This window comes from Bos javanicus, chromosome 15, assembly GCF_032452875.1.
Source record: "Bos javanicus breed banteng chromosome 15, ARS-OSU_banteng_1.0, whole genome shotgun sequence".
NCBI lineage: Eukaryota > Metazoa > Chordata > Mammalia > Artiodactyla > Bovidae > Bos > Bos javanicus.
The window spans coordinates 29,558,960-29,586,464 of record NC_083882.1 but is presented as its reverse complement, the minus strand read 5'-3'; the positions used below and the strand labels follow the sequence as shown (position 1 = coordinate 29,586,464).

At 56.8% G+C, this 27,505-nt stretch overlaps 2 protein-coding genes across 7 annotated transcripts in view; one reads left to right on the top strand and one right to left on the bottom strand.

Annotated features, from left to right (window-relative positions):
* BCL9L (BCL9 like) overlaps positions 1 to 13,092 on the top strand; it is a 28,177-nt gene extending 15,085 nt beyond the window's left edge. For 4 of the 6 annotated variants that reach the window (XM_061440517.1, XM_061440513.1, XM_061440514.1 and 1 more), the window contains 8 exons: positions 196 to 297; positions 1,537 to 1,922; positions 2,624 to 2,743; positions 5,731 to 5,941; positions 6,097 to 6,181; positions 6,282 to 8,565; positions 9,002 to 9,283; positions 9,718 to 13,092. In XM_061440517.1, coding sequence (XP_061296501.1) covers positions 272 to 297; positions 1,537 to 1,922; positions 2,624 to 2,743; positions 5,731 to 5,941; positions 6,097 to 6,181; positions 6,282 to 8,565; positions 9,002 to 9,283; positions 9,718 to 10,811 — 4,488 coding nt within the window. In that variant the 5' untranslated portion in view covers positions 196 to 271 and the 3' untranslated portion in view covers positions 10,812 to 13,092. The remainder of the gene's footprint in view (positions 1 to 195; positions 298 to 1,536; positions 1,923 to 2,623; positions 2,744 to 5,730; positions 5,942 to 6,096; positions 6,182 to 6,281; positions 8,566 to 9,001; positions 9,284 to 9,717) is intronic. The other 2 variants (XM_061440519.1, XM_061440518.1) reach the window with 1 other exon arrangement.
* On the bottom strand, positions 12,965 to 26,875 carry CXCR5 (C-X-C motif chemokine receptor 5). The gene is made up of 3 exons (XM_061440520.1): positions 26,569 to 26,875; positions 25,441 to 25,688; positions 12,965 to 15,657 (listed from the first exon to the last, which is right to left on the bottom strand). Exons 2-3 carry the CDS (start codon positions 25,495 to 25,497, stop codon positions 14,590 to 14,592), a joined length of 1,125 nt encoding a protein of 374 aa, XP_061296504.1. The 5' UTR covers positions 25,498 to 25,688; positions 26,569 to 26,875; the 3' UTR covers positions 12,965 to 14,589.
* Between the last annotated feature and the right edge of the window lie 630 nt (positions 26,876 to 27,505).

Sequence of the window (27,505 nt, the reverse complement as noted above, 5' to 3'; positions counted from 1 at the left end):
AGAGACTGCAAGCTCCCTGAGGGTAAGGTGCGGGAGGGATGGATTCAGACCCCGACCTGGAATCCTTCCCGGCCGTTCCCACCCTACCCTGTCCAGTACCCTAGTCCCAGGGCTGCTGGGTCCTCCCGTTTCCCCTCCCCTCCTTGCACCCCCTCCCCAAGTCACAAGTTTTCTCTTTGGGGCTTGTTGCTGCAGTCCCTGCTCCAGCACCGAGTACCTGGCTGGGCCCTGGGCACGCACAGGGGCCGTAGCCCCACTGTGTGTGGGAGCCATGAGGATCCTGGCTAACAAGACAAGGTGTGTGGGTGTCGTGGAGGGCGGGATGTGTGTGTGGAGTGAGGGGAAAGGGTGGGCTCAGTGTTGATGGGGCTGAACCGTGCAGGCTTGGAGAGCAAGCCCCCACCTCCGCCCCCGGGTACCTGGCTTCCCGGCCACCGGTGGGCTAATGGGGGTCAGAATCGGAAGGCAGGAGCCCACAGCTTTAGCGCCTGAGCCCAGGGGACAGAAGGGAATGGCAAGCGGCTAAGCCTGCTGTTCTAGTCCCTTCCAGTCCTTTCCTCTTAAAAACGGTTTGAGCAGACCCCCGCCGGCCCCGCTGTCGGGTCCGCTGGCGCCCTCTGGCCTCGGTCTAGCTGGGGGTGGGAACTGGAGGGGCGGTGCCTGCCTCCCTCCCCTTCCCCGGGAGAAGCCGGCAGACAGGGCCAGGCGGCAGCAGCAGGACAGCAGAGCTGAAATAAATCTGAGCTGGTGTGGAATGAGGGGGGATAAATATCCTCTCCCGTGATGTGATCTTTCCAGCGGCTATTAATAGGTCTCCGGGGAGGGGGAGGCGGTGGGGGGAGCGGGCTGGAGCTTAAAGGGCCCGCAGCCTAGGCTGCAGGAATCCTTGGCTTCAGTCTGCTCCACACACCAGTCCCCTCCCCCTTTCCTCTTGCTCCTGCCTGCCGGCCAGACCTGCTGGTGCACCCTCTAAAGGCATTCCCCTCCTGCCCTGGGGAGCTGTCTGGACCAGTGGGCACCGCAATCTGGTGTGCTTTCTCCCACTTCCCCAAGGGGAAATGGGGCTGGGCCAGAAGCAGTGATTCCCAGGTCCTGGGTTCCTTCCCTGCTGGTGTTGGGACACATGGAAGTTGAGGTTGGGGGGCCTAGGAAGGAGTGTGAAGACAGCAAACCCTTGAAGAGAGAATGCTTAAGAGTTGGCCAGGTGCTAGTGGAGGGGGTTGCCATGGAGGCTTGCAGTCTGATGGATGCTGGGGCTTAGGGGCCGGGTTGGATTCAGCCAACATAAGGCCCGGGTTTTCATTTGGGGACTGGAGGGTGAAGGGGATTGGCCCTTCTTCATTCCCCAAGTGGAGAAGGGCATGAGCCCTTGTCTGAGGAGCCATGGAGGGAGATAGGGGATAGCTGGTGGTCCTAAGATGCCACTCAGCTCCCACCTCCCCAACTGTTAGGTGAGCCAGAATGGGGTTATTAAAATCCAGGCCTGCTACACCCCTGGCACTGCAATTAACTTTTCATGTCTCTTCCACCTCCCAGGTTACCCCACCCCAGGAGGAGAGAAGCTCCAGGGAGCCCGCCGCTGTCCCCCCGCGGCCACTGCCCCCCTGCCCCAGCCAAGCCAATGCACCCAGAAAATAAGTTGACCAATCATGGCAAGACAGGGAATGGCGGGGCCCAATCTCAGCACCAGAATGTGAACCAAGGACCCACCTGCAACCTGGGCTCGAAGGGCGTGGGGGCGGGGAACCATGGGGCCAAGGCCAACCAGATCTCACCTAGCAACTCAAGTCTGAAGAACCCCCAGGCAGGGGTACCCCCTTTCAGCTCGCTCAAGGGCAAGGTGAAGAGGGAGCGGAGCGTGTCTGTGGACTCCGGAGAGCAGCGAGAGGCTGGGACCCCATCCCTGGATTCAGAGGCCAAAGGTACCACATCTCCTGATCCCTAAGACCCCAGCATCGTCCATCGTCCTAGACACACAGAAGCTGGGAGAGCATCTTTCTGCACCCCTGGCCTAATCCTCACTTGCCATTCCTCTCCAGCACTTATGCAGGGGCAGCCTCTTTCTCTATCCTCCCCACCCCCATTATGCCCATTCTCACCCATCTGCTCATTCTCAGGACTGGGTGGAGATGTCTCATCCTTAGGGCCACACAGGGTGATGGGGCCTCTCCTCAGGCCTCTCTTGCTTTCTCACCGTAGCCCCCAGAGGGGGAACAGGAGGTGCTCTGGGGTGAGGCGCAGACCCACACACCTCCCAGGAACCTCCTGGTGTTCCAGCTGGTGGGAGCAGGCACTGGGGCCTGGAAGAGTAGCAGCAGCTTCCCCCTCCCCCCCCCCCCCAGCCCTAATTAGAACCAGTTGTGGTTGGGGATTACGTTGGGCTTGGTGCTGGGTGGGGGAGGGGAGACAGGCAGCAGGGCTGTAGAGAGAAATCAGAAACAAATGGTGTTGTGGTGGGGGTCAAGGGCTGGCAAAGTGCCCACTGTGGCCTGGGCAGTGCCCGCTGGGCACTGGGCACTGGGGCATCTGGGGGAATGGGCTTGGGGAGGCCCCAGGTGTGGGAGGACGGGCCCTCCTGGGGACTCGCTCACTCACTCTGACCCCTGCCTGCCTGCCTGGGCAGAGGTGGCACCCAGGAGTAAGCGGCGCTGTGTGCTGGAGCGGAAGCAGCCGTACAGCGGGGACGAATGGTGCTCAGGCCCAGACAGCGAGGAGGACGACAAGCCCCTTGGGGCCGCCCACAGTGAGTGCCCATGCTGCCAGGATGCTGTGTCTCATGGTGTCCCTGGGGAACAGTTGCCCTGAGGGAGCCTCCTCTCTTCACCTAGGGCTTTCGAGGACCCAGGCTGGGCCAAAAGGAGCAAGGGATCAGGAGCCTGGGCTCCTCCTCTCCCATCTCCCATTTCTGACTCAGTCCCTCCCGGCACTGACAGTTCAATCCCTGCCTTCCAGGTGCTCAGTAGCCCCCTGTCCTTAGGGACCTGGGTGGGGTAGGTGGAACCTTAGATGGCCTCTCAAGCCACACTGGGAGGCCTCCTCCCGTGAATTCCTGGCCTCTGCTGCCACCTACTGGTCAGTAGAGGAAGGGCAGTGAGGGTTCAGCATCCCTGGGAGCTGGACAGCTGGCTGGACCCTGCAAAACTGTGCGGAAGAAGCCTGGGTGTGAGCTGACATTGACTGTGTCTCTGGTGCCCTTCCCTAACCTCTAATTGATTTCTGGAGTGCATCACCAAGACGAAGAGTGAGTGTGGGTGGGCGCCCACCTCTCTCATTCTTGCACAGATCAGCATATATTTGGGCCTTGCACAAGTGATGGGGGAGAACCAGACATACTCCTGCCCTTGGGAAGCCTGTACATATTGATCTGATGCTTTTCCTCCAAGCTTGCATCTGTGTGTGGGGAGAAACAACTCAGTGCCTAAGAAACTAGTCAGAGAATATTACACTGAACTTTTCCAAGGCTGCGACTGTAGAAAGGAAGAAGAGAAATTATGCCGGACACTTTGCTACTTTGTTTTATTTAATTCTGATAACAGTACTGTGAGGTAGGTGTTATTAGGAAGCAAAAGAGGAGACAGACTCAGCAGATGTTTTTAGAAGGAGCAGATCATGTCTGTGGAGATGGTGTTTGGAATCAGACACAGCCTGTGCAGCTGGCCGGCACTTTAAACATCACCTGGTCCCAGCATCCCCGACCCCTCAGGGGACTGACTGGTGGTTCACAAACCCTGGCCAAAGCCTTAAGTGGTAGATGGGGGTAGACACTGCTTCCCAGGACAGACCCTCCTCGGTTCATTTTTACAACTAGACTGTACCATCGTAGAAGCATGAAGACACAGGGAAATCAAAGAAGTGGCTAATATCCCATACTGAGTACCAAGGCAATGTTTTAGTTACACCGACATTAGATTCTTGAAGAGTTCTTAATGGCAGCGCAGTATAATGTACAAGTTAAGAGCACAGACTCTGCAATCAGACGCCCCTTGGTTTATATCCTGGATCTTCTACTTATCATTTGTATAAGTTTGGGAAAGGGCCTCAGTTTCCTCATCTGTAAAAATTATATTTCTCTCTTAGGGTTGTTATGAGGAGTCAATGAGTTGATACATGCAACACACTTAAAACAGTGTTAGCTTTTTTGTTGTTATCATTGTATTAGAAGTTTTCATATTGAAATAAAGCCCGGGGACGTCCCAGTGGTTAGGACTCTGCACTTCCAACGCAGGAGGCACAGGTTTGATCCCTGGTCGGGAAACTAAGATCCCACATGCTACGTGGCACAGCCGAAAAAACAAAGAAAGAAAGAATAAAACAAAGCCTGCCTCTCTCCCTATAGCTTTTCCCCAGGAGTCCCAATTCTGTGTGTTGAATATGCACCTTCTTCTCCAGGGCAGTCCTCACACATTGAGGTTGGCTCTCAAGCCCCCTAACACCCCAAACTTTTGGCTCTATGTAAAATTGGAGGGACAGGGTCCAGTTCAGGGCCGTTATGAGTTAGGAGAGTCAGAGCAGATTTCTGCAAGGAGAGGAGCCTGCCTCTAAGCCGTGGGAAAGTGGCTACTTCCCTGGTTCAAGGGAGTCCACTTGGAATAGTAAGTCCTGGTGCTGTCTGAGGGCTACATGTTGACTGGTGGCAAAGGGCCCACCCACTCACTAGACCCAGTAATGACCAATTGAAGTGAAAGTCTCTCAGTCGTGCCTGACTCTTTGTGACCCCATGGACTGGTCCATGGAATTCTCCAGGCCAGAATACTGGAGTGGGTAGCCTTTCCCTTCTCCAGGGGGTCTTCCCAACCCAGGGATTGAACCCAGGTCTCCCACATTGCAGGTGGATTCTTTACCGGCTAAGCCACAAGGGAAGCAGTAATGACCAAGTGTAGATATCTTTTCTAGGCTAGGACTTCCTGTCAAGCTGGTGACCGTGGATGAAAACCTCCGTTAGTGCTGTGGGTGGCCAGTCCACTGCAGGGAATGAACCCAGTGTGTCAGGCATTTGTAACTCTCTCTTCTCCAGTTTTTTTAGTTTGTGACACAGTTGTGAATTTGCTGTAAAAATAGATTTCTTTGACCAGCCCCTCACCACTCCTGCCGGACTAGAGTTTAGTGTTTCCATTTTACAGATGAAGGAATGACGCCTTGAGGAAGTATCTTGTTGATATGGTTGCCGGTCAGTTAGTGGTAAGGCTAGGATGAACACCATTCAGCTTTTGGACCATCAGTTGTACAAGCTCCCTTGCCTGCTTCCCTTATCTGGCCAGCGTGCGTGCACACATACCCACACCCGCTGCACAGACCACGGTGAGCAGCCGGAGCCGAGCCAAGCGCAGGGCTCTGCACTGCCTTTCTGTCACCTTTGGGGAGTAGTGTCACCCTTCTGAGGCTGTTTCCTCCTCTCTCGAGTGGACTGCACCGACTCCTTCCTCCCAGGGTGTGACGATGGTAAGGTAGAGTCACTTCCAGAGGCGTAGTCAGGGCTCCAGGCACATGCGGGCCTGTGGGTTTCCGTCTCCTCTCTGTGTGGTCCACACAGTTGCCGTCCTTGTCAAAGACTGGGCTTGGGCAAGTTTCTGAAAGCTAGACTGGAGAAAATGCCAGATTGTGGCACCAGATGACCCTGTGGGCACGAGCCTGTCTATCCCTGGGCATCTCTGGGATGGGACAGTAGGGCGTGGACTCCCTTCTGGCTCTCCTCTCTAAACCTGGGCCTTTTCCCTTTCCTCTCTTGTGCAGATTGTAATGTAGCAGACCCAGCCATGGCGGCCCCACAGCTGGGTCCCGGCCAAGCCCCGCAACTGCCCCTCAGTGAGAGCAGCGCGCCAGGCCCTCCGCATGGGGCCCCGCCCGGCCTCCGGCCTGACGCCCCCGGGGGCGGAGGCGGGGGTGTCCCCGGAAAGCCCCCCTCCCAGTTTGTGTATGTCTTCACCACCCACCTGGCCAACACGTAAGTGCCCCCAGCCATCGTTTGCCCAGCACCCCTCAGCCTGGGGTCCTGACTGCCTGCAGGGGGCCAGGGCTGGCTAGGGCTGGGATGGGTGAGGTGGAGGGCTCCCTCCTGCTCGTCACTCTGAGCTGGTTGTGCCCGACCCTCCTGTGCAGGGCTGCGGAGGCTGTGCTACAGGGCCGAGCCGACTCCATCCTCGCCTACCACCAGCAGAACGTGCCGCGGGCCAAGCTGGACCAGGTGAGTGTGTTGCCTGGTCCGGGCACGGGGCTCCATGAGCAGTGGACCGGCCACTGCATCTGCTGACCCATCTCATGGGTCTGTCTTTGTCCTCTTGCAGGCCCCCAAAGTGCCACCCACCCCGGAACCGCTACCCCTGAACACGCCATCAGCAGGCACCCCTCAGACCCAGCCTCCTCCTCTGCCGCCACCGCCACCCCCAGCTCCGGGCAGTGCCCCCCCTGCTCTGCCTTCTGAGGGGCCTCCTGAGGACGCCAGTCAGGACCTGACGCCCAACTCGGTGGGAGCTGCCAGCACGGGTGGCGGAACTGGGGGGACCCACCCCAACACCCCTACAGCTTCCACCACCAACAACCCACTGCCTCCTGGAGGAGACCCCAGCAGCGCCCCCGGCCCCGCCCTGCTTGGGGAGGCCCCCACCGGAAATGGGCAGCGGAGCCTGGTGGGCTCAGAGGGCCTATCCAAGGAGCAGCTGGAGCACCGGGAGCGCTCCCTCCAGACGCTTCGAGACATTGAGCGGTTACTGCTCCGCAGCGGGGAGACTGAGCCCTTCCTCAAGGGGCCCCCCGGAGGAGCGGGTGAGGGGGGACCACCAGCACCAGCCCCTCCCGCGCCCCAGCAGCCACCCACGGCCCCGCCTAGTGGGCTGAAGAAATATGAGGAGCCCTTGCAGTCCATGATTTCACAGACTCAGAGCCTCGGGGGCCCCCCGCTGGAGCATGAAGTGCCGGGGCACCCCCCGGGTGGGGACGTAGGGCAGATGAACGTGATGATGCAGAGGCTGGGCCAGGACAGCCTGACCCCCGAGCAGGTGGCCTGGCGCAAGCTTCAGGAAGAGTACTATGAGGAAAAACGGAGGAAGGAGGAGCAGATCGGGCTGCACGGGGGCCGCTCGCTGCAGGACATGATGGGCATGGGGGGCATGATGGTGAGGGGGCCGCCACCCCCCTACCACAGCAAGCCAGGGGATCAGTGGCCCCCTGGGATGGGCGCCCAGCTGCGGGGGCCCATGGACGTCCAAGATCCCATGCAGGTCCGGGCCGGACCCCCCTTCCCTGGCCCCCGTTTCCCAGGCAACCAGATGCAGCGGATGCCAGGGTTTGGGGGCATGCAGGGTATGCCCATGGAGGTACCCATGAATGCCATGCAGAGGCCTGTGAGGCCAGGCATGGGCTGGACCGAAGACTTGCCCCCTATGGGGGGACCCGGCAATTTTGCCCAGAACGCTGTGCCCTACCCAGGTGGGCAGGGTGAAGCGGAGCGATTTATGACCCCTCGGGTTCGTGAGGAGCTGCTGCGGCACCAGCTGCTGGAGAAGCGGTCGATGGGGATGCAGCGGCCCCTGGGCATGGCCGGCAGTGGCATGGGGCAGGGCATGGAGGTGGAGCGGATGATGCAGGCGCACCGGCAGATGGATTCAGCCATGTTCCCTGGGCAAATGGCTGGCGGCGAGGGCCTGGCGGGCACTCCCATGGGCATGGAGTTTGCCGGAGGTCGGGGCCTCCTGAGCCCCCCCATGGGGCAGGCTGGGCTGAGGGAGGTGGACCCGCCCATGGGGCCCGGCAACCTCAACATGAACATGAACGTGAACATGAACATGAACATGAACCTGAACGTGCAGATGACCCCGCAGCAGCAGATGCTGATGTCGCAGAAGATGCGGGGCCCTGGGGACATGATGGGGCCGCAGGGCCTCAGTCCCGAGGAGATGGCCCGGGTGCGGGCCCAGAACAGTGGTGGAATGATGGGAGGCCCGCAGAAGATGCTTATGCCCTCGCAGTTTCCTAGCCAAGGCCAGCAGGGATTCTCTGGGGGCCAGGGACCCTACCAAGCCATGCCCCAGGACATGGGCAACACTCAAGACATGTTCAGCCCTGACCAGAGCTCAATGCCCATGGGAAACGTGGGTACCACCCGGCTTAGTCACATGCCCCTGCCTCCTGCGTCCAATCCTCCGGGCTCTGTGCATTCAGCCCCAAACCGGGGGCTGGGCAGACGGCCTTCAGACCTCACCATCAGTATTAATCAGATGGGCTCGCCGGGCATGGGGCACCTGAAGTCGCCCACCCTCAGCCAGGTACACTCACCCATGGTCACCTCGCCCTCTGCCAACCTCAAGTCCCCCCAGACTCCCTCACAGATGGTGCCCTTGCCTTCGGCCAACCCGCCAGGACCTCTCAAGTCGCCCCAGGTCCTCAGCTCCTCCCTCAGTGTCCGTTCGCCCACTGGCTCGCCCAGCAGGCTCAAGTCTCCCTCCATGGCGGTGCCTTCTCCAGGCTGGGTCGCCTCACCCAAGACAGCCATGCCCAGCCCTGGAGTCCCCCAGAACAAGCAGCCGCCTCTGAACATGAGCTCTTCCACCACCCTGGGCAACATGGAACAGGGTGAGTCAATGGGGCTGGGCAGGTGGGCCCTGGACTTGCCTCCCAGGTGGGTGTGTTCTTGCCTGGCTGGGGTGTGTGTGTATGAGTTAAGGGGTCTGTGCCGGGGCCCGGAGGTGGGACGGCTCTGCTGGAGGAGCAGCCACTGGCCCCCATGTGTGAGCTTCCATGGGGAGCACCGTGTTCATTGAGCAGGGATTTCGAGGGGAGTTTGTCATATTTAGGATCTTTCTGTTCAGAGCCCTGAGGCTACAGGAACTGCCTGGAGATGGGTGGGCTGTAGGGATCATGGGGGAACCTGAATTGACGGGCCATCTGTGCCTGAGAGTCAGGTGGAGGTCTGGGAGCTGACCTCTTCCCAAAGCCCCAGTGCGAGCGGCCAAACTCACCCCGGCCTCCCGTCACCCCCGCCGCTCTCTCTGTCTCCCCACTTCTGCAGGTGCCCTCCCGCCCAGCGGCCCCCGGAGCAGCTCCTCAGCGCCCCCCGCTAACCCCCCCAGCGGCCTCGGGAACCCCAGCCTGCCGTTTACGTCCTCCCCAGACCCCACGCCCTCCCAGAACCCCCTGTCTCTGATGATGTCCCAGATGTCCAAGTACGCCATGCCCAGCTCCACCCCGCTCTACCACAATGCCATCAAGACCATCGCCACCTCAGACGACGAGCTGCTGCCAGACCGGCCCCTGCTGCCCCCGCCGGCACCGCCGCAGGGCTCTGGGCCAGGTGCAAGGACAGGGAGGGGGTCCCCGGGAGAAGGGCCCACACGGGCTCTGGGAGGGTGAAGAGTGGCTGTGGCCAGCGAGAGCTCCTGCAGTCACGCTGGCTTTTTTTGTGCTTCCAAGGGGCCCTGGGCGTTGGGGGTTGTGATGTCCTGGGACACAGTTCCCACTGGTCATTCAATGAAACCAAGCCCAGCTCACTGGAGTGGTCTTTCCAGCATCTACTGATGTGTCCCTGGGTAACAGGGCCAGAGCTTGGGTCTCTTGGCTTCTCACCTAAATGCCTCGGGTCCCTGTCCTCGCAGCTAGGGCAGGCCAGTGATGAAAGCCGTCACCCCTGGCACCAGCCTGGTTGGGGCATGGAGAAAGGACTGAGTTCTGCAGCCTGCTCCAGCTGGGTGCACACGGTTCCTGACCCCCGTTTCTCTTTCCCCTCAGGAATCAGCAATAACCAGCCCAACCAGATGCACCTGAACTCAGCTGCTGCCCAGAGCCCAATGGGCATGAACCTGCCAGGCCAGCAGCCCCTGTCCCATGAGCCCCCACCTGCCATGCTGCCCTCCCCCACCCCTCTGGGCTCCAACATTCCACTGCACCCCAACGCACAGGGGACAGGAGGGCCCCCTCAGAACTCGATGATGATGGCTCCAGGGGGCCCAGACTCCCTGAGTGCCCCCTGCGGCCCGGTGCCCAGCTCCTCCCAGATGATGCCCTTCCCTCCTCGGCTGCAGCAGCCCCACGGTGCCATGACCCCTGGTGGGGGCGGGGGCGGGGGCCCTGGCCTGCAGCAGCACTACCCCTCAGGCATGGCCCTGCCCCCAGAGGACCTGCCCAGCCAGCCGCCAGGCCCCATGCCCCCCCAGCAGCACCTGATGGGCAAAAGCATGGCCAGCCGCATGGGCGACGCGTACCCCCCGGGCGTGCTCCCCGGGGTGGCATCAGTGCTGAATGACCCCGAGCTGAGCGAGGTGATCCGGCCCACCCCGACGGGGATCCCCGAGTTCGACTTGTCCAGGATCATCCCCTCGGAGAAGCCAAGCAGCACCCTCCAGTACTTCCCCAAGAGCGAGAGCCACCCCCCCAAGGCCCAGCCCCCCAATCTGCATCTTATGAACCTGCAGAACATGATGGCGGAGCAGACCCCCTCCCGGCCCCCCAACCTCCCGGGCCAGCAGGGTGTCCAACGGGGGCTCAACATGTCCATGTGCCACCCTGGACAGATGTCCTTGCTGGGCAGGACAGGCATGCCCCCGCAGCAGGGCATGGTGCCCCACGGCCTGCACCAGGGGGTCATGTCCCCCCCGCAGGGCCTCATGACCCAGCAGAATTTCATGCTGATGAAGCAGCGGGGCGTGGGGGGTGAGGTCTACAGCCAGCCCCCCCACATGCTCTCCCCACAGGGCTCTCTCCTGGGCCCCCCGCCCCAGCAGAACCTCATGGTGTCCCACCCCCTGCGGCAGCGCAGTGTGTCTCTGGACAACCAGATGGGCTACCTCCCGGCCCCGGGTGGCATGGCCAACCTGCCTTTCTAGCAGGCCCGGCAAGGGGCTGGAGCTGGGGCCATGTTGCAAATATGATAACCTTAAAAAAAGTTTCTTCCCCTCCAGTGTTGGGATGGCCTGGGTCAAGGGGTGGGGTGGAGGGGGCTTGTGTGGGGAGCGGCATTTGTGGAAACCAGATGTGCTGGCAGCTTAGGGAGAAGTGGCAGAGTGGGGTGGGGGATCGGGGGGGTGAGTTTGGTTCCATTTTGGCCGCTAGGACCGCCGCTCCCCTTCTCCTCCCGAGTCCTATGGAGCCTCTCCTGTTTCTCTGCACCCACCCTCTTCAGCTTTGCTGTCCGAGTCCTGTGTCCCTGTATCCCTGTATCGAATCCTTGGCCGGATTGGAAGGAGAGAAGTCTCCCCGTCCTCTGTTTCCCCATCCCACTGCTCTCTCCTCTTGGCGCTTCACTTTCCTCCTCTTGGTTTCTCTGCCCTCCTCCACCCCGTCTTTTTCCTTCTGTCTTCTGCCTCAGTTCCTCTCCCTGCTGTGGCTGACCCCCTCTCCCACCCCAACCTGCAGGCGGCTGGCCAGGTGGGCAGGCGCCAGCTGTAGCTGTAAATAGAGCGCTGCGCTTTTGTGCCGGTTTGTGCGTGTGCTGTATTTCTGTGTTTGATAGAAGTCACTCAGAAAAAAAAAAGGATAAAAGAAACCCTCCCCGCGCCCCCCACCCCCGCCCCTTCAAATGATTGCCCCTTCCATTTCCCCTGGACCCAGGGGCACGCAGTCTGACACACCTACCCGCTGCAGGGCAGTGTCTCTGGGTCCAGAAAGGATACCATTCCCGTGCCCTCCTCCAGCGGTGAAATGACATAGCTACCACCCCCACACCTAAACTGAGGTCAGACCACCTTAGGCTTCCACCTGGTGGGCCCCAGCAGGGCTGAGGCCTCCCAGGGCGGCAGCCTGTCTGCTGCTGAGCGATTCAGGAGCGCGCGTGCAAGTGCACGCGTGTCTGCCCCACACAGGCGACACGGGGGCCCTGGCTTCCCAGCTGTGGCTGTCTGGTGTCCCCTGCTGCTACATCTTAAGCCAGAACTTGAAGTCCTTGGTCCCCAGTCTGGGCTGAAGGAAAGAAGGACGAGGCGGAGGCTGAGTGGGAGGCCCCCCGGCGTGGAGGGGGCCATGAGGGTCCCCTGCCTGCTGCAGTGGCTCCGGGCCAGGTAGCCCCCAGGGCCCCAGCTCTTTCCCCAGGCTGCCACCTACTTCCTATCACCAGAGGAGGAAGGAAAAGGGTTAGGCCCAGTCAGTCTCCCTCCCTCCACCTGCTGAGGACAGAGTAGAGAAAGTGTTTGGCTCAGAGCAGGGCCTCTGCGTCTCTGCCTCCTCCGCGGTTCACTGGCACGGTCCCTCTGCCCAGAGCTCGGGGCTCCCTGCCCGCCCAGGCACAGCCACTGCCTTCCAGTCAGCCCCCGGCCCTTTCCCAGAAGAGCTCCCTCCTCCTCTGGTCAGAGCTGAAGCCATACACAGTTGGGTGTTTTGCCCCCACCTTGGCCCCAGGAGTAAAACACTTCTCCTTTTCTCACTTCCTTTCTTGCCTTGTGAGGTGGCGGGGCAGTTCCCTGGCTGAGGCCTTCCGTGCCCGCCTCCAGGACCCAGGGCCATTTCTCGGCGAGGGGTCTTCTGCCTGTCCCTGGCCTTCCTGACCTGAGGGGGCCTGGTCTCCCGTCGGCAGCTGTGATACAAAGGGAATTTGTCCTCGCTTCTCCCAGTCTGGTGCTGTCCTCAGTCCCCCGTCGGCCAGGTCAAGCGCTTCCTCCAGGGCTGGCTGTGGGCTCCTGCCTCCCCCAGCCCCTCCCCGGGGACCAGGGCCTGGGGCTCTGGGTTCAGGGACCACCTGCCCTCCGCCCCGCCAGACGTGTTCCCTCCCTGTGTCCAACCTGGGCCCCGTGCCCTTGAGCCTCCCACCCCTGACCCAAGACTCCCCAAGCTGACTCTTAAGTGTTTCCTGCCCAGAGGAGAGACGGGTCAAACTGAAAAGGGCCTGACGCCCTCCCCCTGCCCCTCTCGTCCCACCTCTGCCACCAGACTAGCTTTCCAAGGTGAACTCCACAGGCCAGCTTCCCTCCATCCGTGGCCACACCCCCAGCCATTTTGTACCATTATATAAATATATATATATAAATATAAATATATAAATACAATATGTGAAGACATCTTCGTTTTTATTTTGAGACAATTTTTAGGCTTGTTCCGGGGCTCTCTGTGCTGCCTGTACTGTATTGACCTGTTTTATAGGTGCCTTTTTATTAAAAAGACAAAATTAAACATCTAGTTTCTTGCTTTCTTCTTTCATGTCTGGCTCCTCCATTGCCCAGCTTCCTACTGGAGGCTGGGAGGAACAGGGGACCCCAGGGTTCTCCAGTGTTCCATGGTGAAGACAAGAGTCCCCTGGGTCATAGATCTAATATTCCCTGCAGAGAGGCTTCTTAAGGACCTCCGCTGACGGGCTTGAGTGGGCCTGAGCAACCAACGTGTGCCCTCGGCAAGTGCGGGAGTCCCTGATGTCCCATTCTGGTCAGACCAGAGGCCAGGGTGGCAGGCAAGGGGGCAGGAGCAGGACTGGCACGGAGCAGCTTCCTCCGGTTCCATATGAGTAGTACCCTCTCGGGACAGGGCTCAGCTTCCTGGAGCCTGAGGACTTCCTTGCCCAGGCCTGCTTGTCACACTGCCCAGCCCAAGGGGGTGCTCCTCGGCTCTCACTGAGGCACAGAAAGATGGCCCGGCCTGCAGGCAGGGGGCTGGATGAGATGACCCCCAGGGACTCTAAATGTGTCTCCTCAGGAGGTCTTGCTCCACCGACTCTTGGCTAAGTGCCCCCTCTGCTGCGGCTCCAGGGGTTTCCCTGGCAGTGTAGCTTGTGGGGAGAGGGGTGGGGGGAACGTATCTATCTCCTTCCCCATCAGCTCCCACACCCACCAGGGCCCTGGATCATACTGGGAGCTCTCTGCCCTGGGCAGAGAAGACAGCTGGCTTTGGTGAAGATGTGTGCCTCCTTGGAGTTGGGGAAGAAGAATCTTTCCTTTCCTTGGTTGGGTTCCTCTCAGCTGTCCTCACGTCTTCTCTAGGACGCTGGCTTGTCTCCGAGGGTGCCTGGAGTCTGCCCTGAGTCGGTAAACCTCCCAGGGCCCAGTGATGTGGGGCTGGCCCAGCGCCATTTTCAGCAGAGCCAGGCAGCCACGTGGACCGGGTCGGCCTGAGCGTTCCGCCTGGTCAGAACACCGCAGGGCTGGTGACCTGAAAGAATGTCTGGGCTTGTTAGTCACTGAGACATGTTAAGGCCACACACGCTCTGTTGCCAGCTGACCTTTCTTTGGCTTTAACCTCCATCCGACCCCTGGTGCTCAGCTTCTAGTTTCTTTTGGCAGGTGAGGTGGGAGGAGATGCGGGCGGTTGTGGAGGTATGTGGTCCATAAGATGACAGACCATGTTCTGGAAGGGGAATGACTTTCCCTATTGGCAGGGGCAGAGGTAAAAGTTGTTCCTCGAGCTCTGGGTGGTTTAGATGAGAGAAGGCAAGTGTGGTCCTCAGCCCGAGGGCACAGGTATCCTTGGCTCTGCCTTTGGGATCCTGTCCCCTCCCCGGACCCCAGCCTAGATGTGAGCCTGGGAGAAGAGCCGGCAAGGATGTACTGGAAGGAGGGGTTGGTTCCGCCAGCTGCCCTGTATGAGGATACTGGCCAAGGCAAGCTCTTAGGATCTCAGCTCCTGCGATGCCAGCGTCACTGCCTGCCCCGAGGAAAGCTGAAACAAAGGGGAGGGGGCTGGGACCTAGAAGGTGGTGAGGGAGGTGGCATTCTCTGACTCTGAGAGGCTGCTCTTGCGCCAGCTGGGGAAGAACTGGCAAAGGGAGGCAGGGCCCGGGCAGCCCAGCTTGGTCAGGAGCCGTGACAGGTCACTGCGGAATTTCACGCCAGCAAAGGTATAGAGCATGGGGTTGAGGCAGCAGTGGGCCAGGCCCAGAAACTCGCTCATGGTGATGGCCATGGAGAGATAGCCGTCCAGCTCACAGCTGCTGCCCAGCATCTTCAGCCTCGCTAGGGTGTCCAGGAAGATCACGACTTGGTAGGGTGACCAGCAGAGAAAGAAGACGCTTGTCACCAGGATGGCCACCCTGACTGCCTTCTGCCGCTGAGGGCGCCGCTGGGCCTGGCACAGCCTGTGCACCACCCCAACGTAGCACCAAGCCATCACCAGCATCGGCAGCAGGAATCCTCCAATGTGGTATAGAAAGCGAGAGGTGAACCAGGCGTTGGTTTCGGCTTGGTTCTCCTGGGAGAAGGTGCAGTGCGGCAGGGAGTCATTGTAATGGGGTTCACTGACCTTGGCGAAGAGGATCTCCGGCAAGGCAAAGAAGAAGCCGGCCAGCCAGATGGTCGCACAGGTGATATGGATGGAGAGGAGGCGGCGGTGGCGGTAGGCATGGACGGCGTGGACGATGGCCAGGTAGCGGTCCACGGCGATGCAGGCCAGGAGCAGGCTGCTGCAGTAGAAGTTGATCTTGTGCAGAGAAATCACGGTTTTGCAGAGGAAGGTGCCCAGGACCCAGCCCACGGAGCTCTCGGCCACGGCGAAGGGCAGGATGAAGACCAGGAGAAGGTCTGCCACCGCCAGGTGAAACAGGAAGGTCTCAGTGGAGCTGCGCGTCTGCCGGTGACGCTCCAGGATCACCAGGACCAGAATGTTGCCCATCACACCGAGGAGGAAGATGAGGCCATAGGCCACGGGCATGAACACGGCCTTGAAGGAGGTCAGCAGAGGCCCCTCGACGGTGAGGCAGAGATGGTTTTCCTTTATGGGGGTCTCCGTACTGTCATTGTAGCTCCCTAATTCCTTGTACTTCAAGGACAAGGAGACAGGAGAGCAGAAACTGAGAACCAGTCTTTCCTCTCGGAGAGGGATCCTGACTCCCTGGTAGAGTTATCCTGTTCCCCTCTCCCGCCAACCCTGCAAGCTAACTGCTCTTGTCCCTGTGCCTCCAGGCCGCCCACAGATCAAATCCCAGTTTCCCTTCATGTTCCTCCAACAAATCACTTTGCCTTTTCCAACTTTATTTTGACTAAATATAAAGACTAAAGACTAAAGAGGGAACGTGGCGTGGGAATATGAACTCTGGAGGGCTGTGCACCTGTAAGTCATTTCTCATTTCTGAGTCCTCAGGTGTGGAAGGCTGAAGGCTCGGAGGACTGGGATCAGGACTTCCATTTGGGGAATGAATCTGGTTGGGATAAGGAGTTCCAGTTCTGGACAGGACAGAGGGCACTAAAGCCTGCGTGCGTGTGTGCTCAATCGCTTAGTCGTGTCCGACTCTTTGTGACCCCGTGGACTGTAGCCCGCCAGGCTCCTCTGTCCATGGGATTTCCCAGGCAAGAATGCTGGAGTGGGTTGCCATTTCCTTCTCCAGGGGATCTTCCTGACTCAGGGATGGAACCTGCATCTCCTGTGGCTCCTGCATTGGCAGGTGGGTTCTTTACACTGAGCCACCTGGGAAGCCCTACTAAAGCCCAGGATCCTGCTGAAGGGCTGAATGCTGATATGGGCTGTTGGCTTCCTCTCATTTTGTCCCCTTTTTCCTGAGTGCCTTCCTTATAACTGAAATTGTCGTGGGAGCCCCTTGTTTTGTTTAACATGCACAACAAGCTCAGGTATGTAATATCTGTTTCACCGATGTCTTGCTAGAGAGCGGGTCTGCTTGAACCCATGTTGATATAACTTCCACCAATACACGGCAATGCCTGGGCTGCCCTGCCTGCTACTCTGCGCCCTTCCCACTTCGGAAGCAGAGGGCCCAGAGGCAGAGGAGAGTGATAGGAGGAAGTAAGGGAGGCACAGGGGTGGTGGGGAGTGGGGGTGAATCCTGCGGCAGGGGTGATGGTGGTGGGGGACTGGGGAGGGCTCCAAGTGAAGTGTGCCCACTCTGTTTCCGGACGCTCACTCCTCCCCCCTCCCTGCACCCCCACCTCCCCCGCCCTGCCAGCACTCAGGTTGTTTACTGAGCAAACCGCAAAGGAAGGCAGGGTGCCTGTTTTCATACCTTTCACTCACAGCTGTCCCCCTGCACCTGCTCCTCCTCACTTCCCAGCTCTGTTCTTCCTACCCCTCCCCTAACCAGACCCCCCTCCACGGCATTTCAAAACCACTTATAACCAACTTATGTGGGCTCAAAAAGACATTTCTAGAAATGATGAACCCCTGGGAGAGAGAGGATGGGAGCAGGGACTCGGCACCCAGGCTCTGGGTGCCCTCCTTCCTGGAAAGTGAGGGTCCCCCCACAAGCGGGGGTGGCTGCACTGCTAGCCAGGACCCCAGCTGGGGGTCATCCACTCGCTCTCAATGGTGGGAAGACCCATTCCCCAGCCTGGGTCTTTCCTTCTGGTTCCTGGGGCAGGTGGTTCTGGAAGAAGGGGTTGGGGGGATACATAAGTTTAGTGGCAGAGCCATAGGCTCGCCCGGACCAAAGCTCTAGCCCTTCTTCACGCTCATGCTGAGGTCTACTGTCTCCCCACAGTCCCATTCCCACTAACTTCTCCACTCTTGTCCAGCTCCTACACAGAGGGCAGGATGAATTTTCCAACCCACGAACCTCATTACATCAGTGTCCTGCTTAAAATCTTTTACTGTTCCCTGTTACCTCTAAGCAGTGATTTTCTTATCAGTTTAATACTTAAAAAATTTATTGGAGAATAGTTGATTTAAAATGTGTTAGTCTTATTTAATAGCAAAGCAAATTATAAGAAAAAGTCATGTTTGGAATCAAGTTCCTCAATAGAAGTTTGGAAGACGCCAACATCCATGCATTCACACAGCAGACTACAATGCAGCGCTCAAAACCAGATGAGGTTTATCTGTATGTTCTCTTAGGGAGAGATGTTTACCTTACATCACTCAATTTCAGAACTAATTGGAGGGCATCCCATAGGGGATGAGTCCATAACTTTCTTTGCAGGCTTTACCAGGGATGGGGTGGAGGGCAAGGAGAGAGTCTCCTTGAAACCAGGACACCCTTGTCTCATGTAGCGTTTCACATACTAGATTTTGTTTAAGAATATGCTTTTGCTTTCATTCAAAAGCCATAAGCTCATAGTGCCAGTGTGCCAAGTCACTTTAGTCATGTCTGACTCTTTGTGACCCTCTGGACGGTAGCCCGCCAGGCTTCTCTGTCCCTGGGATTCTCCAGGCAAGAATACTGGAGTGGATTGCCATGCCCTCCTCCAAGGGATCTTCTCGACCCAGGGATCAAAACTGCATCTCGTGTCTTCTGCATTGGCAGGCGGGTACTGCTAGGGGCACGTGGGAAGTGGGGTGAGGTCCAAACGCCCCTACAGGACCTCTGCATTGCTGCAAAATGTATATTTCCCTGACCTTTCAAACCTTATCTCTTCCTCTTCACAGCTTTATTCCTCTCCAGGTTCATCGTCCTCCTGACTGCCTGCCCCCATCACTCCAATATAGTCCTGTGTCTAAAATTCTTCCTTTTGCTGAGGAGTCTTCTTGCAAAAGCTTACCTGTTCCTATGCTTTTCTCAATGCCCCACTCAATCCCACCTTCCTATGTCCTTCCTAACTCTTCTGTTTGGAATTATTGGGTTGGCTTAAAAGTTTGTTCAGGTTTTTCTGTACTATTTTATGGGAAAAGCTGAACAAACTTTTGGGCCATCCCAGTCCATTCTCTCTTCTTTTGTCACAAGTGCCTTTATTACATCACTTAGGCCGGGATGTCCATGGCCTCAGTACAGGGCAAACTCCTGGAGGCAGGCCTTCTGTGTCCCCCTTACAAGGCCATGTATGCTGCACATGCTGGATGGGCTTCAGAGAGCAGTTTCGAAAGAAGACCAGAGACCCTCATATTCCAGGACTTCAAGGCAGTTCCTCTCTGTGCCCCAGCAGAGACTCAGACACTCCTCCTTCCCCTTCTTCAGGTCTTGCCTCCTTCCAAAGTTCTTGACAGCCTCAAGCCTATCGAGTTCTCCATCCATACTGGGAGCTATTTCCAACATCGTCATTGACTACAACCCTTTGATTTATCCTGAAATTCAGCAGGAGTTAAGGAGAAAGCAGTGAGATGAGCTGTCTTCATGCAGAACAAAGCAATGGAGACAGAAGCAGAGGTGCAGGGTTTGGCAGTCAGTGGGACTAGGCTGGACTCCATCTACCTCGTGGTGGGAGCCTGGCAGTCCCACCGCCCAGCGGAGGGCTTCAGTGCAGCCAGCCTACCTGGCCCAGGACCACTCAAGACCTGCTGGCTAAAGCATCTAGGTTGACGGGTTAAAGTCAACACAGAGAGACGTGTCCCTTGGACTCCAGAGCCCCCATCCCCTGAACCAGGTTTAGAGAAGGATGGCTGGGGTGGGGGGGTTGGGGGGAGGTGCTTCCCAGGTGGCACTAGTGGTAAGGAATCCGCCTGCCAATGCAGGAGATGTAAGAGACCTGGATTTGATCCCCTGGAGGAGGGCATGGCAACCCACTCCAGTATTCTTGCCTGGAGATTCCCATGGACAAAGGAGCCTGGTGGGCTTCAGCCCATGGGGTCACGCAGGGTCCGACTGAAGCGACTTATCACGCACACATTGGGATAGGGGAGTCAGGGGGGTGGGGGGCTGTCTCTTCCTTCTTGCCGAGAGGTGGCTGTTCAGCAGAACGCTCAGGCAGAGAGGAGAAGATGGAGGAAGCTGGTTTGAGGAGTGCTGAGAGGCTGCGATACCGCTCAGCAGGAGGTGTCAAACAGACAGGTTTTTGGGGTCCGGGAGTGGCACGTGTTAAACCATTTCCCACAGCCAGGGGATCCGGCACCCTCACCCTTCCCCAAATCATGGAGAGAGGTAATCGCACAAGGCTGACTCTGGCCCAGCGGGAAATCAGAAATCGGGAATCCTGAATATCATGGGAACGGGGACAGAAGGGCCCTTCAAGACTCACACCCAGAGGGAGTTCATTGTGGGTGATATGGCCTCATTCTTTGCTATGACAAGTTTCAGGAACCCACAGCCCTCAGGCACACACACTCTGACAGCAGTGTGTACCCTGAATAGCCTCAGACATGAGCCAGGTGGGGCCATGACCACATGTAGCATGAGCAGGTACCCAGTGGATAGTAGCCCAACAAAGGCTGGGGACCAGGCCTCAGAGGAAGCAAGAAAACACAGTGACGGTGATGAAGCCAAGCAAAGAGCCAGGAATCTAGGTAGAAAATTGCTATGACCACTGGGGAGGGGCAGGAGTGGGGGCTAGAACATTCTGTGTCCTGGTACTGTGGTGCCAGGAGAAGGGAGGATGGGATTGCAGTGCTTGGGGTTCCAGACTTGCCTGGTGGTCCAGTGGTTAAGCATCCACCTGTTAGTGCAGGGGACATGGGTTCAATCTCTGGTCCCGGAAGATCCCACAGGCTGCAGGGCAAGGAAACCCGTGGGCCACAACTACTGAGCCCACGAGCCGCAACTACTGGAGCTCAAGGGCACTAGAGCCCACGCTCTGCAATGAGAGAAGCCACCGCAATGAGAAGTCCTTGCACCTCAACTATAGAGTAGCCCCCACTTACTGCAACTAGAGAAAGCCCACGCAGCAATGAAGACCCAGCACAATAAAAAGTGAATCAATACAAAACATTTTTTAAATGCTTGGGATTGCAACTGTTACTCTTCCTCCCCTGCTCCCCCTTTCTTTCCTTCTTCTGGATCTCCTGTAGGACCCAGGCCTCTCCCTGGATAATTAAGGCCCCCAGGCCCCATCTGACTTCTTTAAATAATGAGGCTACCTTGCTGCCCTTTCCTGGCCTGTGTGAAGCTCACAAACATTTGCTGATGGGTCTCTGTGTCAGCAGGTGGGCAGCGGGGGGTTGTCTCAGACCCTCCCCAGGGGTCTGCCCTGGATCCTTTCCTTGTTTTCACTCAGCCCTGTCCTGGGTGACACAGCTGGGGGACATTTTCAGATGATGCAGAGTTCTCTACAACCCAGAACTACAGGCCCAAACTGACCAGATGGAATTGATCAGGAAAAATGTAGAGACCAAGATGGGGTTTCAAACTTTAACTCTTCAGGGACAGATGAGGGAAGACCCGACTTAACTGTTTATGAGAAAAAAGACTCGAGAGTTTGTTGACAGCAAGCTTCAGATGAGTCAACAGAGTGACGTGGCTGCCAGGAGGGCTCCGTTACCTTATCTAGGTGAACAGAAACCTGTAGGTGGGCAGCTGCCACCAACCCAGTTCCTTTGGGCTGGACCAGGGTGGCCACTGGTTAAGGGGTCCGGAAATCCCCGCCCTGGTAGGAAGCTTCCAGGTCGCTGGCTGTTGGCATCCAGGGAAGAGAAGACTTGAGTCAAAGACAGCTGGGTCCTTCAAGGACTGTAAAGAATGCCCTTGGTGAGAGGGTAGGATGGACTTACTGTGTGAGATTCTAGAGGGTAGACCAGGAGGAATGGGCCGAGGTTGGGGTCAGGGGTGTTTCAGTCAAAGCAGAAAGAGCCTTCTAACAGGTTCTAGCTATCCAACAATGAGTTGGGGCACTTGGGAGGAAGAGGAATATTTGAGGCCAAGTGTGTGGAAGGGATTCCTGCCCTGGAAAGGAGGCTGGGCGCTGCTCTCAGATGCACCTTGCTCACAGCTCCCAGATGCTCCACATCTCGGGCTGTCATGCCCTGCCCTGAGCTGGTTCTCAGCCTTATCTTCATTTGCTTGGGAGCCATTGCTTCTCCAGGTTGTCTGGCCTGCAGGGAGGGAATGGCTCAGCCTAACTTTGCTTCTCAGCCCCCAGGAAGGGGGCAGGGCTGCTGAGGGCTTGGCTCATCCAGGCCCAAGTCCAGGGCTCCAGGGGCCTGAGTCATACAGACTGCAAGAGGCGCGGGGAGCACACACAGGCTCCATCTCCTTTTATGTCCCTGGCTGGACATTCCCAATCCAGAGTCGGGAGCTGTGATCGGGGCCAGCCAGGGTGTCTCTTATTCTGGCTTTCAGTGGCTTGAGGGATGCCAGGGGTGTCTTGAGGATGGAGGCTGGGCTGAGGGGCAAGGGTGGAGGTCTGTACCCCCTCTTCCTTTAGAGGGCACACACTCCCTAAAGACCATCTGAGACTCTGGCTTGCCATTTGTCACATCTCCCCACCTTTCCCCACCCCTAGCCTTCAAGAGTGACCTGCCAGGCTGCTCTTCCATCTCCACCCAAGGGTTTTGGCCATGAGGAACAAGACACTACTCTGGGTGTGGTTCTGGGTGGAGACTTTAAGCTACCCCTACCTCTGCACTGAGTCTCTAGGCTTCAGTGGGTCCCCCTTGGTGCCCCAAATCAATGTACACTTTGGGGACAGAGCCACACTGTGCAAGGGACAGGTGGACATGTCACTTGGGTGTATATGATACCACATCCCGAGTTAGTACTGATTGGAAACATTTTGTCCCATCCTTCCTGAAAGAAGACTCATCCTTATGTCCTGATTGTCAGCGCGAGTTCAGGGCCATTTTTTCAGCCAGTCTGCCAGAGGAGTGGATCAGCCACAGTCTGCTTCGTCACTGAAGGTGAGAATTCCTGATGGAGACTATGGTCTATGTGCCCGAGTCCAGGTTTCTCGCACACCGACCTCTCCCCAGGCTGGCCCTTATCGGACCCTACCAATCACCCCCAGGTGGGGCCCCTTCCACTGGGGTTCCTCTGGGAATTTCTGATTGGTTTGGGAGGGGGGTGAGCCTCCCCTCCCCCAAGGTAAACCCCAGAAACAGCCTGAGCTGGTTTTGGTTCCTCTTCTTGACACCTCCTTGATGAAATGGGACAGCGCGTGTGAACGGCCTTTGCATCCTGTGATGCTCTGATCACGCTGAAGTCATAGTTTGTGGGGGTCATCCCTGGGGAGGGGTCGGGGAATCCAGGCCCTGGGGCTGGGCCAGGTTCCCCCTACTCTATGGCTGGTGTGCTGGGTGGGGCTGGAGATGCAGCTTATGACTGGCCCCTGGAGGTGCCTCAGGTCCTAGTTCTAGAGGAGGCTCCATGCTTTCAGGTCCAGCTTCCTGTAGACAGAGGTTTTTCCTGGTCTGCCTAGATCTGCCTTCCCAGCAGGATGGGTCCCTGGCATGCCCACCCCAGGGACCTGGCTACTTCTTTCTGGCACCTAGCCGTCTAGATGTCTTCCGTTTGGATCCTCCATTCGTGGCAATTAGCAATCCATCTCAAGAAAATGGACATTTAAAACAGTTGATAGATGTTTAAAATAGATGCAAGAAGAGGGAGGGAAGACGGGATGGCCAACACTTGGTTTATGGCCAAGAGCCCCCTCTCCCCGCACCGATCTTAACCCAGCATTGAAGTCTAGAACTCAGTGTTCTGGGAAGCTGAACTGATACTTGATTTGGACAAGGAGAAGGAAGGGAACAGGAAACAGAATAGAAGCCAGACTAACTCCAGAGAGAGATGGGGAGCTGAGACCCCCAGCAGAATAGCACGAATCAGCACACACTTGGTGAGAAGCATGTGCACGCAAGCCTCTTCTGCCGCCCTGCCGTCCCAGGGCTCTTATGCGGGGAGACGCTGTGGGGGAGGCTGTCGAAACTGCTCAAGGTCCTGCTGTGAGGGGTGGGGGTGGAGAGAGGGTCTGTGCTTCTGAGGAGACAACAGCCCTAATATATAGGAGGTGAATATATAGGAGGTGAGCATAGGTGGGATGAAGCACTAGGAGCTGGCTAAAGACGAGTCCAGGGCCTGGGCGGTCCTGGGATTCCTGGCTCCTGGCCTGACTCTGATGGGGATGGGGTGGTTCAGGCCCACTGGGTTCCCAGGCCTGAGACCACCCAATTGAGGTATGACATGAAGTGAGTCACCGGTTTCTCTCCCCGGCCTGTTGGTTTTCTTTGGTATGTGGGACGTGCCCCACTGTCCCCCTGCCCCCTGCCACCACCTGTCTCTAGTAGGTCACGCAGTGGAGTGAAGCGTGCTGTTAGGGGAACTCTTGAGGTTTCTCAGAAGCCAGAACCAGCCAGGTCTTGAGTTGGTTACTGTGATATCCAACTGGGTCAGGGCTCGTGGTCAGCTTGAAGCTGCAGGCAAAGGAAGATGCCCTGTAACCTAATCAGGGAAGGCAGGGGCCAGAGCTGGGGGCCAGGGCGAGAGCACGTTGCCTTGTCAGGGCTGTGGGGTTTTAGCCTGATTGGACTCAGGGCCAGCTTTATGGGCGTGCTACCAGGACAGTCACGCAGCACCCAGCACTTAGAAGCGCCCCATGCTTGGCTTGGTGCTCTCTTGTCACTGTCTTGAAATTCTTAATAGGATCCCTACACATTTAGGTTGCATCAGGTCTCTTAATAGGAGACCTACATGTTTGGGTTGCATCGGGTCCCACAAATTAAGCAGCAGGTCTGATCAGACTGATGGTTCTGACTCTGCTTTTATCTGGGGGTTAGGATCTGAGAAGCCAGACTTTGGGTAATTAGCCCTTCCCCCACCTCCCCATGTTCTACGTATACTTCCAAGTCTTGGGGTCTAGGCAAGTGAGAGGCAGAACTTTCCAAGCAAGTGTGGGAACACGGTTGATGGAGTTACAGTATAGACTCCAGTCAGGGGAGTGAGAGGGAGTCAGGGATCATCTCAGGGTGAGTTTAGGGCCAGGAGAGCTGGAGGGTAGAGGAGAAAGGGTTTGGACCTTTCATGATCCAATCCAGACTGAGTGAGAAATTCTTCCCCTAGAAGTGTCCTCCGCCATGGGGGAAAGGAAGAAAAGGCCGCAAGAAAGTGTCCAAAAGATCCTTACAAACCATCCTCTACTGCCCTCACACAGGCACCTCCTGTCTCTGGTTGAGTGGTCCCCTACATACATCTTTCGGGGACCCAGTGATGACCAAGGCAACTGGGCTCCTCTGCTTCACAGGACAGGCATGGTTGGGCGGCAGAGAGTGATGCTGGGGACTGTATTTTTCAGCCCACCCAAGAATACCTTGTCTCTAGAGAGCCCAGTCTTCAAAGGGAGACCACAACATATTCTAAGACATTTCTAGGATTAACACAAGATTCTTCCATGCACTTGATATTAGCTCAGCACCACCTGCCCCAGCCCACTGGGGTCCTCTCCCTTGCCAACCATCTCCTCGGTTTAAGCACATAATCCTTGTCTACAAGCTTCCAGTGAGTCATTTTTACTTCTTGGCTAGCCCATAAGCTATTTCAGGGTCAACACCAGGCTCTCAACTTCTCTACCCAAGAGAGAGTGTCGTGCCGCAATGACAGTCATATAGCAAGAGCTGACTAAATACACACTGATCGGTCGGCTAATAGTGCCAGCCTCTGGACATGAAGAAAGGCTCCAACGTACTTTCCCACGTACCCCTTATTCCAGCCCTAAGAGATGAGGAGAGGAGATCCTATTGAAGAGTTGAGAGGCAAAGTGACTTGTTCTAGGTCCCAGAACACACCAGGGAGGATGCAGGACCTAAACCCATCCTTCCAGTCCCCTCCAAATAAAGGATGTCTATGTAAGGCATCAGCTCTATTTATCTGCTGCATCCATGGAATGAGAAATCAAACCTTAAAAGGCAGGGACCAGGGAACCTGTCTAGAGTCTGCCGATCCACTGTGGGAGGGGACTATCCCGTCTTCCCTTGGGCCCCGGGCCCAGGGCATTTCGAATTCCTGGGCAACCTGTCTGTACTCACCAGGTCCTCCAGGTTGTAGTTCATGAGGTCCATGTCCAGAGTGAGGGGGTAGTTCATGGTTGTAGCAGTATGTCAGCCGACTGGCCACTGTCTGATTTTGAGAGGTTCTCCGCTCGGTGCCTATAGCGAGGTGGCAGCCGTCAGCTGCAAATTTAAACAAATGAACTGCGCGCTGTCTGCTGGGGCTGCGTAGGGCCCAAGGCCTGTCTCACAACTCATCACTTTTTTTTTTTTCCACTTGGTCTTTTCTGTTTTTTTGAAGAAAAAGGGAAAATCCCCACAGCATCAGTGCTAGTCAAGCATTTCAGCTTCTTTCCTGGCAATAGTTATCTCAGGTGGGGCTTATGACTGGTCTGAAGGCTGCCCCTCGCTTCCCATCCCTGTATCTCCACCAGCCTCCCAACAGGGAGTTAGTTACGCCTTGTAATGAAAACCACCACACCGGTTGGTCGGGGGTGCTTCGTGGGAAACTCCACGTAGAAAGAGAACAGGAGGCGAGCTCTTGCAGGCCCCCTCCTCCAAGCTACCTCCCAGCCCCAGTCTTCCCCACCACTATGGCAACCCAGCCTCCAGCGTGCCTGGGACCGAAAGTCCCTGGTCCTGGGAAACCCCTCAGTCCAAGGCAGACTGGGACACCCTATTTGCCAGCATCCTTTTGTCAAGGCAAGGGCAAAAACCCTTCTCTTTCCAGCTCAGTTCAAAAGAGATAGGTTAGAAATTTTCAAAGGGAACAACACTAAAATATTACTGGCAGACAAAAATGAAATTACCCAAATCACCAAGCACAAAAACAGCCACAGAAGAGTCATTTTCTGACTCAAAAATAATGATGTTCCAGCTATAAATGAACTTGGTTGGCACATAAATGATAAATGTCATAGACTTCCCAGCTAGAGTAGACTTTTACACGGGAGGACCCTGATGCTCAGAGAGGCAGAGTGACTTCCTTAGGACCTACAGGTAACCAGTGGCAGAGCTACGACTTGAAACCCAGGCTTCCTGACTCCATATTCAGTATTTCCTCTAAGGCACCAGGCAGCTGCTCTTACAGGCTTGTCAGAACCCTTTTCCTTTCCTTCAACTCTACCCTGAGTTGAAGGGCAGTTGAAGGGTTCTGTGGATCCCTACCTTTAAGAAGCTCCTTTGTAGACATGGATCAACTTCTCCTCCAAGGCTCACCTCTGTGCTTTTTCTTCCAGGAAAGGTCCACGATGATACAGAATCAGTGAGAACACACACAGAGGCACCTCCACGTGACGTGCTCTTTCTGGCCCCACCTCATCCTCCCCTTCCAGCTGAATTGCCATTTGCTGGGATTCTACTTGTTCTAGTGTCCTCCTCCTCTTTTTCTTCCATATTCACCTTCCCCTTTTCTCTCCCCCACACCATCCCCAACAGATACATCTTTCTTGGAATTCAACAACCTGAGGAGTTTTCAGCCTCTCTATTTAATGTTGAGATCTTTCTTGCCTCAATCTCCATTCAGTGCCTTCAGTAACAGCTTTTGAAAGAGGAAGAATTTCAGGACAAGGGGCCAGAGTTCCTCTTCTGCATTTCCGTTCCTGAAACCATTAGGAGGAGGTTGCTCTGGTGTTCCCTGTGTACTTCTCATTCCTCCAGCCCCTCATCCCAATATCTCTGTCCCTCCAGTCCATTGATATATTCCATTTAGCTTGTGCTACTCTAAGGAAACTGATCTCCCTGGTGACTCAGTTGGTAAAGAATCTGCCTGCAGTGTGGGAGACCCATTTCAATCCCTGGGCCAGGGAAGATCCCCTGCAGAAGAAATTGGCAACCTACTCCAGTATTCTTGCTTGGAGAATCCCATGGTCACAGGAGACTGGTGGGCTACAGTCCACGGGGTTGCAAAGAGTCAGACACAACTGAGAGACTAACACACACACATGTACAGAATCATGTAGGAATAGAAAGGGAATTTGGAAGTGCAACCATTCCATTCTCATTCTCCCCTCCCCCACCCCCAGCAAATTCACGTTCCCTGTCACTACGTCCTCATCAGATGGTTACCCAGTATTAGTCAAACATCAACAAGGGTGAGAAGCTT